The 15,692-nt window shown below is 40.1% G+C and overlaps 1 protein-coding gene across 1 annotated transcript; it reads left to right on the top strand.

Moving 5' to 3' along the window:
• Positions 1 to 10,543: 10,543 nt before the first annotated feature.
• setmar (SET domain and mariner transposase fusion gene) lies at positions 10,544 to 14,371 on the top strand. Its single transcript, XM_010882066.3, has 2 exons — positions 10,544 to 10,685; positions 11,804 to 14,371. The coding sequence occupies exons 1-2, from the start codon at positions 10,581 to 10,583 to the stop codon at positions 12,596 to 12,598; spliced, it is 900 nt and encodes a 299-aa protein (XP_010880368.1). The 5' UTR covers positions 10,544 to 10,580; the 3' UTR covers positions 12,599 to 14,371.
• The last annotated feature ends 1,321 nt before the right edge of the window (positions 14,372 to 15,692 follow it).

Below are 15,692 nucleotides of genomic sequence, written 5' to 3' on the forward strand. Positions count from 1 at the left end.
AAACACCTCTAACAAAAAATATTTTTTCCTCCACAACTCAGGAAGCTGTAAGCCTCTGGTACAACAGTGCAGACAGGTTTACATCCCATCTGTAACATGGATTTTAAACCTAGCAGGGGAAGTGGAAGTAGACAAAAGGGTTGTATCTGGGAGTATCAGGGAGTGGAGCCTCTTAAGGGAGTAAGGCTTTTTAAAAGGTAATTCCTTGATGCTCTCGGTTCGGTACACCTCTCATGGATCGCTCAAGATCAAAGGATGGTAAATTATATATTTTTCTAGTTTAATATAATAATAACAATTCAAGGTGTATTTTACTATTAATTTTCTTTGCATCATTTTATCTCAATCCTGGACTAATGGACTGTCTTTTATTATTATGTGATGATGTTGGTTTGTCTTACCTGTGTACCTATTTCTACAGACTCAAACAAACGTACCTTCATCCATCTAGTCTGGCCCTGAACAGCAGAACACACCATCAAATCTTCTGTTCCAGGTAGGCCCCCATGGACCACTGATCCACAGTACATGGCTGAAGTCAAGGCATTATCCTTTAACTCACTTTTAGCCACATTAAGGGCATGGCGAATTAGCAGAAATTACTCCACTACCACCTAACGCATCCCAGTGAGAGACTTGAATCTGTAGGATGCCATCATTCCTCTTCTCCCCGTGGACAGAAAGGCAGGCAACAGTGACCTGCACAGACTGAAGAAAAGATGACGAGAGGACAGGGAGATGGGTATTAGTGAGATGTCACTATTCTGCTGTGGAGAACGATAACAGAGACAACCTTAGAGTCTCTCACCAGTGGCTTGTTCACATCTGGAACAACAGCCATACGAGTCCTTTGATTCTCCATGTAATACAATTTAACATTTCTTGGTGTCCCCTATTTTATTACTATATGAACATCTAGTTCAGGGATGGACACGTTTTGTAGGGCCTCCATAAAACACCGCCCCCCACTGCAAAAGAAAATATAGAACTCAGTTTGGTCTTCAATTTAATATAGAGATTTTTTGAAAAGTAGAATAAAAAAGGTGGGACTTTGATAAGTGCACATGCATTACGACCAAAAAAGGTCATGTCTATTTTGTATTACTAAAAGACCTTAGCATATAGGGGTTATGCCAGTAATCTTTCAGTAAACATTACAATCCTTGGGAGTACCCATTCACTTTGTTAGTCAATATCACTCAGATATGATAAACAGTTAAGAATTTTTTAGGGTTCAAACTTAAAACATCAACAATGTTTTGTACCAACGGCCCCAGTTTACTGCAACAGATCCTACATTTACTATACAATTGTAATGTAGGCATAGAGACATGATGCACTACTAGGCAAAACCAATGTTTATTTGGGTAGTAATGCAGGAACAAGGAAACAGCACAGAAAGATGAACGTAAGAACAATACTGGACAAACAAACAGGGGACACAGGGCTACATACAACTGGGGATAACGAGGGGAATGGACCACTCGACCAGCACATGGAGCACCAGGGCAGGGGAAGGGTGTGGCTGATGTTGCACAACTAATGTGTGGGCACTATCACATGATCAATACTAACACCATTTTATATTTCCCCCGGTTCTCAAGAGAATTATTGTATCTGGTTAGGTTACGATTAATTAAACAGACTTAACACCACCATCAGTCAATGGACTTTCCTCTCTGCGATGGTTTCAAAACTCTGCAATCCTTGGGTGGGGCAGCAGATGAACATCCTTGACTTTTCCTAATTGCTTTGTTAAATCATGTCTTGTGAGTAAACCTTGATGATGTTGCTGTTGCCTAGCAGCAGAGGCAGTCATCTGACTAGTCTCTGAAGATGCCAGCTCCAGGGTCTGAAAAGGCAAGCTGAAGTCATTCTAAGCACAACCAAACATACAATGCTGCATTCTACACACAGCTAAACACACAACACTGCATTGTACTCACAGCCAAACACACAACACTGCATTCTACGTATAGCCCCACACAACACTGCATTCTACGTACAGCCAAACACACAACACTGCATTCAACACACAGCCCCACACACAACACTGTATTCTACACACAGCCCCATACACAACACTGTATTCTACACACAGCCCCACACACAACACTGCATTCAACACACAGCCCCATACACAACACTGCATTCAACACGCAGCCCCATACACAACACTGCATTCTACACACAGACCTATACACAACATTGCATTCTACACACAGCCCCATACACAACACTGCATTCAATACACAGCCCATACACAACACTGCATTCTACACACAGACCTATACACAACATTGCATTCTACACACAGCCCCATACACAACACTGCATTCAATACACAGCCCCATACACAACACTGCATTCTACACACAGACCTATACACAACATTGCATTCTACGCACAGCCCCCCACCCAACATTGCATTCAATACAAAAAGCTGCATACACAACACTGCATTCAACACACAGCCCCATACACATCATTGCATGGTTGCAAATATTTAGGATTTGATGACTGTCTGAAGTTTGCCACTTCTGGGAATCTTCCACGGTGATGCTTTGTCAGGCCTGTATTGCAGCCATCTTCGTTTCCTCTTTGTTATCGGGTCATTTTTGCCTTCAGTCTTGACTTCAGCAAGTGAAACATTCTCAACTGGATTCATGTTGGATGATTGACTTGGCCAGTCAAAAACATTTCACTGTTTGGCCCTGAGAAACTCCTTAGTCTTTGGCAGGTTGTTGGGTTTCATTGTCCTGCTGCAAGGTGAAGCACTGTCCAGTGAGTTTTGAGGCACTAGGTTGGATCTGAGAAGACAAGAGTTCATCGGAACTGCTGATGTCAGCAGTTACATGTGAGCCAGTTCCAGTGGCAGCAACATACAGCTCCAGTAAAAATGAAGAGACAAAGTCTGGAGATAAAAGAGGAATGAACATATCAACTGTGTTATGTTTTGGGCATACAGCTCCAGAAAGAATTATGAGACCAGTACACCTTTTTCTTTCCTTTCCAAAACATTTGAAAAGGAAAGTTTTGAGTGTGGAACAGGAAGGTTCAATTTGCAGTGGTCTCTTTATTTCAACCCTTCTGTTCCTCACTCAAACCTTCCTTTTTTGACTTTTTTGGAAAGGAAAAAAAAAGGTGCACTGGTCTCAGAATTCTTTCTGGAGCTGTATGCCCAAAACATAACACAGTTGATATTTTCATTCCTCTTTTATCTCCAGACTTTCCTCATCTGTCCACACTACCTTTTTCCAAAACTCCACTGACCATTTTTTGTATTTTTAGGCTATCATGTTTTTGAGGCTTTTGTCTGCCTAAGGTTTTGTCTGTTTTAAATTGGTTTCTTCTCATGTACCTTTATCATGATGACTATCTTGACTTGCACTAACACTATTGACAGACCCCAGCAACCAATTCCAAATGCAAATGCAAACCGTAGAATCAAGACTAGACTTTGACAGCTCTAATGAAGTAAACAATGTAGCTACCTGTAAAGCAGTTGGCCAAATACCTTTGGTAACATAAAATGAAGGGACTAAGTACAAAACGTGTTATTTTCTCAAAATATTTCATACAATATGGAATGGTCATATCCTCAAAATAATCCTGACGGTCTGTACTTTAAACCCCATCATCACTGTATCATTTCAAATCTAGTGTTGGAGGAGAGAGCCAAAACAATAAAGCTTGCAGAACAAGAAGCTTACGTGTATAATGTTATGGAATCTTGCCACTGGCATACCGCAGTTTCAGTGGAACAGACTCTCGAACGCAGGGCCATTAGCTCCAGAGATATCCACTTTGAGAAGGCTACGGGACTCTCCACAATAGCCATGAGTCAAATCCTATGTCCTCCCCTACTATATACAGAGAGAGGACAAACTGTGCCGATGAGACTGAACTGTGCTGAGGTCAAGACTGGAGGACATAGGAAGTTTACATTCCAATTTCTTGACTGGAAGGGCTTGATACGATGTTAAGGTCCCTCCAGATCCCAGATGGCTCTGATCATGAATAGCTTAAGGAGAATTCAACATGACATTTACTTTATTTACAAGATGGCCCTGATCATGAACAGCTTAAGAGTAGTTATGTAAACAGCACATCTTCATCCCCCTGGTGGGAATTGAACCCATAAAACTGACTTCACAAGTGCTGTGCTCTTAGCAATTGAGCGTCACAGGACACTGATGACACAATGAGTTTCTGCACAAGGACATTGTAAAACAGAGGGGAACGTTGCAGCATATTCTCAGTAGAAATGACAAAGGGTCAGTCGTATGTGCAACTGAAATGCCAGCCAGCAAAGTGACCTCTCCCCATCTGCTGCCCTTATCCACCTGAAAACCTCTGCATCTATTACACTGAGTATGACAACATGGAAGGAACACCACAACGTGGTGCAGATACAGCTGGCAAGGACATGGAAAAATCATGACATCACCGAAAGAGTTGAAAATCCACAAAACGTCTCCCCTGACAATCAATGGCCATTCTGCCAAACTACTGCTTTATACAAAATGTTTACTTGAAGGAGATGCTAATTAGCACAGTTAAACTTGAGAGCCATTATCTTACCCAGCAATATCCCGCCATTTTGGTCGGGACAGCAGAATGACTGAAGGAAAAGGCTAACTGAAGCCTGAAATCACGACTTTCTTTATTCTCCATTTCCTCTCCCCTCCCCATGGGTCTGAGGAACAGATGGAGCATGGTGCTTCCAAAGCTTCATCGTTACAAGACAGATGATGTCACTCACTGGCAGGAGGCAGATCTGCTTCCATTGTTGTATTCTTGGTATATCATTCTCTTCAGGGTAGCAGGGGTCGCTTCTAAAGCTTATCGTGCGCCAGGCATCCCGTGTTGGGGTGGAAGGGAGGGTCTTCACATATTTTGACTCAGGCTGTCCCTGACACTCCTGCTGGGTTCTCTTATGATGTAGGAACCACGGGACACTGTTCTCTCATATGGCCATGTTTTTATTTGCTCTCTGATATGTAATGTATTTTACACACATGTACACACACCCACACACACACGCACGCATTGTTATGATTCAATGTTTCATACACGATGGCCGTTGTTAGTTCTTCGCAAAGCTGTGGGCAGTAGGAGGTATCAGGTGACAACAGACCCCCCTGGTGGTATGATTCTAAGACTGCAGAAACTATGTTGAAATGGAAAAACATTTTGTCCTGTTGGATTATTGATATAAATGTTAATGAGTCTGTGAAAAACAAACACTGTATAAATAATCTATGACAATGAATATGTAGTAGGATGTTTCTAGTTGGTATGCATATCAAATGCATACCATGGACAGGTTAGCCTAAGTAAACAAGTTTATACTGCAACCTGGCTTAAATGTGAAAGGTAAGTAAATAAAACAGATTTACACTATGGGAGATTATCTTTTTCAATGCTTGACAACTGTTTGAACTACAGTGACAAAACGTTGTTTTTGAGCAGGGTGAAACCACCAACAACTTTGCTTCAACTCTCCGTTAGTCAAAGCAACCAATGCATCAGGTCTCAGAAGAGGAACAGCAGGGCTGAAATTAGGGGGGAAATGTTGCCTGGCACCTAGACATTAAACTCAATTGGGAGGTAGTGTCATTTAAACTAGATACAGGTGCATGAGAGACAACAATTCCCAATACGCTGGACTCCATGGACTGGTAATAAAACGTGACCAGTGAAAGCTGTTTAAGCAGAAAGTGAGGAAAATGGGAAGTAAAACCAAACATGACTCGCAGTTGGTCTCAGTCGTTGACTCTCTCACCAAGCCTTTGGAAAGACAGAACGTTTTCTACAAGAAATTCCCAAAGGTATTTTCTGGCTTAACAAGACCCGAAGGTCAGTTCAAATTCAACCTGAAAAAAAGGCGCAGTTCATTATTTTCTACCACCCTTGCCTTGTGTCTATCCTGCCACCAGCAGAGGTAAAGGAAGACTTGGATGATGGAAGGAACCAGGGCTTTGTCTGAAATGGAGTTCCCCACTGGCTTGTGTGAAGCAACGGTGTGGATCACGAAGGCCATTGGGGATGTGAAGATCTGTGCGACTCATCTTCCCATCATGGTAGCGATTGCTGCTCTCTGCTGGATGCCCGTTGGGGTTTGAAGTAGTTACGCCCCTCTGTCAGCAGAAAGTTGGGAGCTCACAACGTTTACAACACTATTTGGTGCCTCTGTTTTACGTGTTGCCGTTTGGAACTATCACATGCCCTGAGCATTTTCAAAGAAGCCTGTTACAAGTCTTTGGTGTGGCATTGTTGTTCACATGGACAAAGGGCTCTTGTGAGAACAGAACACTCCAGATTGCTGAGGTTCACCTACAAGATGGTCTTTCTCTTCAGGTCCACCAGTGTTTCATTTTTGTGCAAACTAATCAGCTATGCGGTCTAACCAAATCTGTGGTCTTTACTCCATACAACATATTCTGGTTATAATCCATTTCTGTGGTTGAAATCCCTAAGCAATAATACTTTGGTTTAATGTGATAATACTCTGGATGAATGTAATAATACTCTGGTTGAATGTGATAATATTCTGGGTAAATGTAATAATACTCTGGATTAATGTAATAATACTCTGGATTAATGTAATACTACTCTGGTTGAATATCATAATACTCTGGTTGAATGTAATAATACTATGACTGAAAGTAATAATACTCTGGTTGAGTGTAATAATACTCTGGTTGAGTGTAATAATACTCTGGATGAATGTAATATTACTCTGGATGCATGCAATACTTCTCTGGTTTAATACAACAGTACTCTGGATTAATGTGATAATACTCTGGTTGAATGTAATAATACTCTGGGTGAATGTAATGATACTCTGGATGAATGTAATAATACTCTGGTTGAAGTCCCTTCTACATTGCCCTTACTCAGCACTGTTGTTCTGCATACACTGACCTACTCTCAGCTCCACCGTTGGTGTTTGTTTCAACTGTTTGTCCCACTCAGCAAATGTTTAGCTAGTGTGCCATTGGGGTTTAATATGAGCTGAAGAGACAGGCAAAAGGGAGCGTGGTCTCCTTCTCATCAGGTTCTTGGCAAGTGATGGCCACTAATGCAATGCTTTTGACTTATATCTGCTGAGAAACCCAGTCTATGTGGTTATGGCTATCATCACTTTTTCTATGTATCTGGAGTAATTGTTTACAAGCATTCAATTAAATTTGTATCCTTAATACTACCACTATTGTCTCCGGCACTCTGTCTAGCAATAACACAACATTTAGGGCCTTCTGCTTGTAGTGACATTGTTGGCCTCAACTATGAGAGTTATGATGTTATTGTAAATAAGTACTAAAATGAAATATACATCAAGTATATTATACAGTGTAGCACATTAATTAATTGTATGTTACTTCGTTTAAATGTATTTTCTGTATCCCATCTTGATAAATAATTATATATTTTCTTAAATCCCAGTTTGTTAGAGATTCATTCGTTTTATTGTCAGTCATTAATCAGTCATTAATGTCATTAATGTCAACCAAGTCAATGGTGAATACTGTCATTATTAGCATCATTTCCGCACCACCTCTATTTTCCCTTTTTTTCTTTTTCTAATGTATATTCTCACACTCAATCACACAATTTCACACAAAAAAACACAAAATACAGACAATATTTCTGAATGTTGCAGTTTTCTGTAGCCACAAGTCTTATCTTACTACAGCCCTCTAGTGGCATCACGTGTCTTATCTTACTACTGCCTCCTAGTGGCATCATGTGTCTTATCTTACTACTGCCTCCTAGTGGCATCATGTGTCTTATCTTACTACTGCCCTCTAGTGGTATCATGTGTCTTATCTTACTACTGCCCTCTAGTGGTATCATGTGTCTTATCTTACTACTGCCCTCTAGTGGTATCATGTGTCTTGTCTTACTACTGCCCTCAAATGGCATCATGTGTCTTGTCTTACTACTACCCTTTAGCGGCATCACATTTCTAATCTTACTACTGCCCTCTAGTGGCATCATGTGTCTTGTCTTACTACTACCCTTTAGCGGCATCACATTTCTAATCTTACTACTGCCCTCTAGTGGCATCATGTGTTTTATCTTACTACTACCCTTTAGCGGCATCATGTGTCAATCTCAGTTCTGTGACACCACAAAATTAATTGATGTGTTCAAATGCTGTCTAACCATCTTTTGCACACACACACAAAAAAAACTGGACTAAATAACAGAGCTTATGACTATCTACCCATCAACAGGTGCAATTCACTTTATATGGCTCAGGTGTAACATTTGTCAACTTTGAAGTAACACATCATAACTCAATAACTCAAATGTATAAACAATCGACAAAGCTGTTATTCAAGCTGCTATAATGCTTGGTTATGTTATAGAGATACCAAGGACCTTTTGGCTTAAATCAGGGGTATTTTCTTGTCCAGGGACCCAGACCCAAACCATTAGTGAATTCAGGGACTCCTCATCATACAGTCAAAAATTATTCAGACCCCTTCACATTTAATAATGATACAGCATTATTCTAAAATTCCTTATCAATCTACACAATATAACCCTTAATGACAAGCAAAAACAGGCTTTTAGACTGCAAATGTCAACAACAAAAAAACCTGAAATATAACTGTTACATAAGTATTCCGACTTTGCTATGACAATCCAAATGTACCTCTGGTGCACCAGGAACAGCTTTTCAGCACAACTCTTGTTCTGTAAATCCATGCTTGCTATATAAATGTTGTTTGTTCAGTTTTCCCATTTTCAAGGTTAAGCCAAATAAAAATAAACACAAATTATAGCTGCAATCAGCATTTAGCCGGTTTCAGCATGGAAATACTACAAGCCAGATACAAGCTAGAAGCACATTTTCATGCACATTTTCATATTCATGCAAAATCACTCCCATGCACAAGTTCAATCAATAGCGGGCATATTTTTTTTAATACTGGCCAAGTTTACATAACTTTTCATGACCGTTGATACCAAATATGAAAGTACATAAAGATTGGTCATTCGGTGCCATAGGCATTGCTTTTTAAGTGTTTTCCACAAATTCAAAACGTCCGAAAAAACATTAAGGCAGGGTTAATGAGTCCCAATTTCGAATGTCTTCCTTGTGAGGAGATGCATTTTTCAAGGCTTTAACTCAAATGGGGTGCACATGGTTAGCTTGCCATGTGGTAAACCTCAATAGTGCCATCATGTGGTTGATAAAAATTGTTTGCAGTAATTTTTTCGTATCATCTTTGTCAAAATGTACCAAGTAGAATTATAATATAATTATCCTTGCAGTAGTTGTGTGCATAAATGTGCAAAACCACACTTCTACACATGTTCTTCACATGGTCAGTAGTGACCATATTTTTGACATGCTGGCTTGGCTGATATAACTTGTGAAGACCTTGGTCCATAGCTGCTAAATATCAAAGTCAGTCATGAAGATCAGTCATTTGCTGCCAATGGAGGTGACTTTTAAGTGTTTTTCAGAAAATCCAAAATGGCGGAAAATCCATCATTGCAGATTTTATGGGTCTTATTGGCAAAAACATTGATAGTAAGGAGATAGACCTATGTACCAATTTTCAAGACTCTAGGTCAATTAGGGTGGGCGTGGTGAGCTTTCAAAAAGTGCAACTTTGCAGGTTTTTGACAGCACTACCATGACACCGATTTGCATGCAACTGCATGGGACAATGTGTACAAATTGTTTACGGTTGTTGTTCATACTTAAGTTATGTAGAATTAAGTAATTAGGTTCTCCTGACTTGACTAACACCTCTTCAGTGTTGTCTTCCCAAACATTAATGTTAATGTTTAGACAATACCGTTTCGTAATATCATTAAAATGGACATACGTGCAATTTACACGTGTCTCCCGATCTCTCCCCTAATGCAGTGCGCTTTTATTCTGAAATATCGTCACCCGGAAGTACTTATTTTTAGTGACAGACATTCTGAGTTTTGTTGGTGAGTCGGTTCTTTGGATTCTGTTCACCTGAAAGAGCATTAGCCTCTCACTCTTCGTTTAAAATACTTTAAAATACCCCAAACCAATGACAAAAGTGTTTACACTGTAAAGCCGAAAAGGAAGGCTGAAAAGCACGTTTAAACAGGTTACACCCTGACATTCATGGGTTTTAAAGCCAGCCTTCAGACTCACCTTTATCAGTTGGCCTGCCCTTCACTTTAATCAAATTATACTTTACATTAGTATGTAATAATATGTAATATATTTTTGTTTACAGTATAATCATGTATATATGCTGTATAAATATATTATATTATTTCATTTTTATCTGATAGTACTTTTATTTATTTAATACAAAATTATTATTTTCTTGCACTTGCACTCAAGATGTTTCCTCTATAATGAAAAGCCCTTTACAAATGCAATAAATTATAATCATTACTATCATTCACCTTATCTAAAAATAAACGTTTGAGCTGAAAAAGTAAGGACACGAACAGCTCCTTTCACCAATGCAATTCAATTCCCAACGTTCAACAAATAGAGTCGTTCAAAAAAAGAGCCGTTCTTTCGCCTTCACCAATTTTTGTGTGGTAGGTTAAGTGTAGAAATGGTTGAAGTGAAAGCTTCTGATAGGGATTTGTGTAACGGTCTCGAAAATGTTCCGGTTTTCATAGAGGGTAATGTCAACAAAGACAATTATCCTGCATTTCAGGTAATTCGTATTGTACTATTTTGTTATGTTAGTATTACTGTTTTTAGCTAACAAGTTACCCATCTATCCTTCTGAAAGAATAACGAGTGCAATTATTGTTATGGATAACGCTTTGGATACTTGGGCTTGACATGGATAACAATTTGGATACGAGCGACTATATATATTGCTTTCATGGACTTGATGAAAGTCATCTTGTCCTGTAGATATTTACAGTCACCAAAATTGCGAGGTGGTGTAAGCCTACACAAAACACAGATATTATTTGAAGTGGATCTAAAATTCCCCTATTGACGAAATGAATGGTGTTTTAACCGAAAAAGCCGAGGTTTTATGCGTATTATGACTCATTATTTCAGTCTATGGTAGTCTTACATTAGATGTTCCATGTTGCTAATTAGCATGTACACTTTCGTGGTGATAATTTAAACGAATATGCTGACAGTCGTCACTTGTAGATTTACTAGGTTCGAAAACACCGAACCGGGTTAAACCTACGAAACCATCACGAAACAGACCTTATTTGCGATTCTAAAATACCTTATGGAAAAATGAATGGTGAAATGCCATTCGAAGGAACAGGTATCGCATTTTGCTGATAGGTTTTTATGGGGTGTATGACGCGTCGACTGTTTCAGTCTGTATGAAAGACAAAACGACTTTACATAATCTATATGTGCTTGTGAAATTGACGTTTGCATATATTAGGGATCAAATGTGTTATTTTGGATTAGGTTTTCAGGACGCAGTTCGCACAAAACTTTCCCGCTATAAGTTCTCAATGAATCTCACATACGTCGTCATTAAGCTGTTTAAGCGGGTTTCTGCCAGCTGGTGGCAGCACAATATCGTTGCCTGCCACCACAAAATAGGCGTGCTTCTGAAGATAAGGAAATACCTTACAATTCCTTATATGCAAATTTAAGGCAAATTAGCTCCACAGTTTGCTAAAAGCTTTGTAGTTACTGAAAATATCAGTTTTTAATTAATTTAAGCATTGTTTGCCTTGGAACCAGGTCTTCTAGCCAAGTAAAATCCACCCAAAGCTAAAACCTTGAGTGGTTATTTTCATTAGCCTGATTACCTTTGTATTTGATAATCGGTCTCTCTGGTTTCAGTACTCTTCAGAGAATGTCCAAGGACCAGGATGTGACATAGACCCCAATGAGGTGATTCTTCCTGGATGTTTGTGCCGTGTCCACTCCTGCCTGACAGAGAGCTGCTCTTGCGTGCAGACATACAGACAAACATATGACAGCCATGGCCGACTCCAGGACCACAGGAGCATGGGAAATAGCTACTGTAGGCCGTTGTTTGAGTGTAATATCTTGTGTGGCTGTAGTGAGGCCTGCTTTAACCGGGTGGTCCAGAGAGGCCTGGGCCTCAAGTTGTGTGTCTACCCCACCCAATACAGAGGTTGGGGGGTGCGAGCCCTTGAGCCCATCTCCTGCGGGACATTTGTTTGCGAGTACGCCGGGGAGGTGATTGGCTTTGAGGAGGCCAGGCACAGACAACTTGCTCAGGGACCTCAGGACAACAACTATATAATCGCAGTGCGGGAGTACGCCGGGCAGCGCCTGGTCACTGAGACCTTTGTGGACCCAGCCGTGGTTGGCAACGTCGGGCGTTTTCTGAACCACTCATGCCAGCCCAACTTGTTCATGGTACCTGTCCGCGTGCACTCCCCAGTGCCTAGGCTGGCCCTGTTCGCGGCCAGGGACATCGGTCCTCAGGAGGAGCTCACATTTGACTATTCGGGGGGATTTACCAACACATTGTCTGTGGAGAGGTTGGTCCAGGGTGACCCTGGGACAGAGGCCAGTGGGACAGATAAACTCCAGAGGAAACCATGTCACTGCGGTGCAGAGAATTGTGTCCGGTTCCTTCCACTTGATATATCTGTTCTAAACTAAGATGTCTGTTTAATGTCTATACATTTTTTTTGAATTTTCAATAATTTTGTACTAGAATGGAGTGATGCATTGCCCTAAATGCTTTTTGGGGGTGATTAATCCAACTCTCATTCAATCTTGAACTTTTTAACAAATTCAGTCTTCTGGAAAATTGCAATACACTAGTGTATTTCTTTGACCAGGTGAGTTGATTGAGAACACAAATTACAGCAACAAGATATGATTAGTTACAGGAGGAGAGGAGATGAATGAGCTGGGGATGATTAAAAATGATTAAAAAGATGTCCCCACTGCCCTAGGGCATATGGATTTGAAAAGGGTGCACCCTACTGGCTCTTCAACAACACTTCTTTCAACATCTGTTCTCCCATCCAGCGCCTGTCCTGTACTGACCCACTGGTCTGTGGTTGACTGGTTTAAGACTGATGCACATATGTGACTGTAGAACGGGTTTGAATCTGGGCTACTGCTTTCTACACAAACTGTCCTCTGTTTTTCACCACTGTACCTGTCCAATTAAGCACACTGTTTGATATATAAAAATGTTCCAGGTATTTTTATAAGCTGAATGTATAGTAACTTAGGATTTCATATTTACTGTTGGCCTGAGCGTCAACCCATTTAAATTCTATTACTTTTTGTCAGCTTACATGCCCACGGTACAAGAGAATCTGCCCACAGGCAATTCTCAAACCTTACATCCCTATCCAAGTTCTTCCTTCTGCCACCTCTGGTCTCTTGGTCATCCCACCACTACAGGAGGGTAGCTCCTACTCAGCCTGTCTGAGGTGTTTTTTTTCCTGGCACCTCAGGGGTGAGACATGCTTCCCCTTAAAGCTAAGTCAGCTGACTTCCTGCCCAATTTCAGAAAGTCTGAGGCCCTACTAATCTAAAATAACTCAACAGCTTCAATAGAGCCACTTTTATTTTGATAGCATACTACATTGACAAAGGGGTACTTAGTACTACTGTGTGGTGTGGTTCTATTAAAATGAATTTATGTTCCTGAAGATGTACACTGACACATTTTAGTAAATTATAAGGTACTCTTTTCAAGAGCATTATTAATATTGCATGTTAAGCATCACAGTAGTATGGTTGTTGTGTCCATCAGTCACTTGAAACTACGTCAGCTTGTCTCAGATAATTTGGCACACGCTAGCCCTTTGATAACATTGATAGGAATCATTTCCTGTAACGATCAGCCTATCAGACAATAAACCATTTCCGAATGGCATTTCCTAAAATAGTGCAAGTCAGCCAGCTCAGGGTTCTATGTTGTAAACATTCAAATTCAAGGCTTACATGTATCCTGCTGGCTGATATTACCTAGATAAAATAAAGAAAATACCATTGGTTTGTGGAGAAAAATGTTATGCTCTTTAATAAGACAGTCTGCTTTATAACTGTAACCATGTTTAACAATTTGTGCCATGTGTTCTAATATTTGTAGCTGTTAAATTTGACTAAGTCACTGCTAACCTAATGTTGTCTTTTTTCCGTACTGCTCTCCACCATGACACATGTTGCCTTGGCTGATTATGTTTTCCTTTGTGAAATTTGTGTTTGTGCATTGTGCTTCATGGCTCTTGTAACGTTTGCTTTGCCTTGCCGGTTTCCTCTACCTGTATATTTTTGTATTTTTTTTGTATTTTCCTTTCGTACCCCCATTATTCCATTGTGTCCCTTCCCTCAAGATGTTTTCCTCTTGCCAGGCCGTGGTTGTAAATAAGAATTTGTTCCTAACTGTCTGGCCTGGTTAAATAAAGGTAAAAAAAAAAAAAAAGGCTGGTGACAAAATAATCACTGCTGATCTAAGCATAGTACTATTCCATACACGACCAGTTACAATGCAACCTTCTGTCATGTGACACAACATCAAGGATTTTATTGGCTAATCCTTAAGCTTTAACACTTTTCTTACAAAAATGACTGAGAGAAATAGTAGCACGTCATTATCTCCATAACACCTTGCGGCGGGGTCTCTGAGTTATTCCACTATTCATTTCTTCCATGGGGGATTTTCAGATCAGAACAAACGAGTGTTGAAATAATGATAAAGAGACCCTTTCGGATTTTGCAGGAAGGTGTTACGGGTATTATGACGTGTCAGTATTGAAGTCTATGAGCATGACATTTTCAGCTATATTTCCTTCAGAACAACATCTAAAGAGTACATCTGAGAACAAGCAAACGAGGTGTGATGTTTGTGCTTCTGGGGCAAAGATATCAACCGTGTTTGTCAATCACATCCACCACCATTATAGATGTTACAAATGCCGCAATTATTACAAATATACTGACAGTGGCAGATGAACCACTTATGGATGTAAAACCCTGAAGAAAGTTTAAAAAAGGGCCTATGTAAAGTGCATACGTTGTAAGGAAAGAAATTCTTTAGAAAACCTGTGACCGTTTTGCCTGTCTCAATCAGTATTTTTCAACTAACACTACGGTTTCAAAGTGTTAAGGTTATGAGGGGTTCATGGTCTTCTGTCCAATCCCTGAGCTGGTTTCCAAAATAATTGGAGGGGTGAGCAGTTTAGTATTTTCTATCTCAGGTTACTTCTTCAATGACGATGACCCCTCTTTTCTGTCAGGAGAGCCCACCATCTTACCGTCTCTCATCCCCTTTCTCTTGTATGTTAAGCTTATATGAAAGCATTCCTGTCTGAGTATAGACTATCTGTGTTGAGCAGACCAGCTGAAATGTCTTTTAGTCAGAGAGTACTTACGCTATGTGGGGCACGTCCCTCCAGACCTAGCTTTCAAAACACTTCTGGTATCATTTTGCCTTGCCTGGCCTATATAAGCCCTTTCCTCTTATCTCACTAACATCACATCTAGCAGATCTTTTAATCAACTATGAATACATTGACATTCTGTACAGTCAAAGAAGGTTGTAACTTTTTATTATGTATTACAAAAATTAGGTGTGCTTATAAATTGGCACAATTCGAGCCAAGGCTATTATATGTGAATCGAGATGATATCCACATCCATTTAACCTTCAGTGATATAGAGCCTTGGAGTCTTGTCTTTATCCTTCATCTTTACAATTCTCTGTATTTTTTCAAAGCGGTGTCCCCTTGAA

The sequence above is a fragment of the Esox lucius genome, chromosome 17 (assembly GCF_011004845.1).
Source record: "Esox lucius isolate fEsoLuc1 chromosome 17, fEsoLuc1.pri, whole genome shotgun sequence".
Classification (NCBI taxonomy): Eukaryota; Metazoa; Chordata; class Actinopteri; order Esociformes; family Esocidae; genus Esox; species Esox lucius.

What these genes read in the sequence shown, in the direction of transcription:
- setmar (XM_010882066.3), top strand. Translation starts at nt 10,581, where the DNA reads ATGGTTGAAGTGAAAGCTTCTGATAGGGATTTGTGTAACGGTCTCGAA. An exon ending in ACAATTATCCTGCATTTCAG is followed by an intron (nt 10,686 to 11,803) that starts GTAATTCGTATT and finishes CTCTGGTTTCAG; the next exon opens with TACTCTTCAGAGAATGTCCA.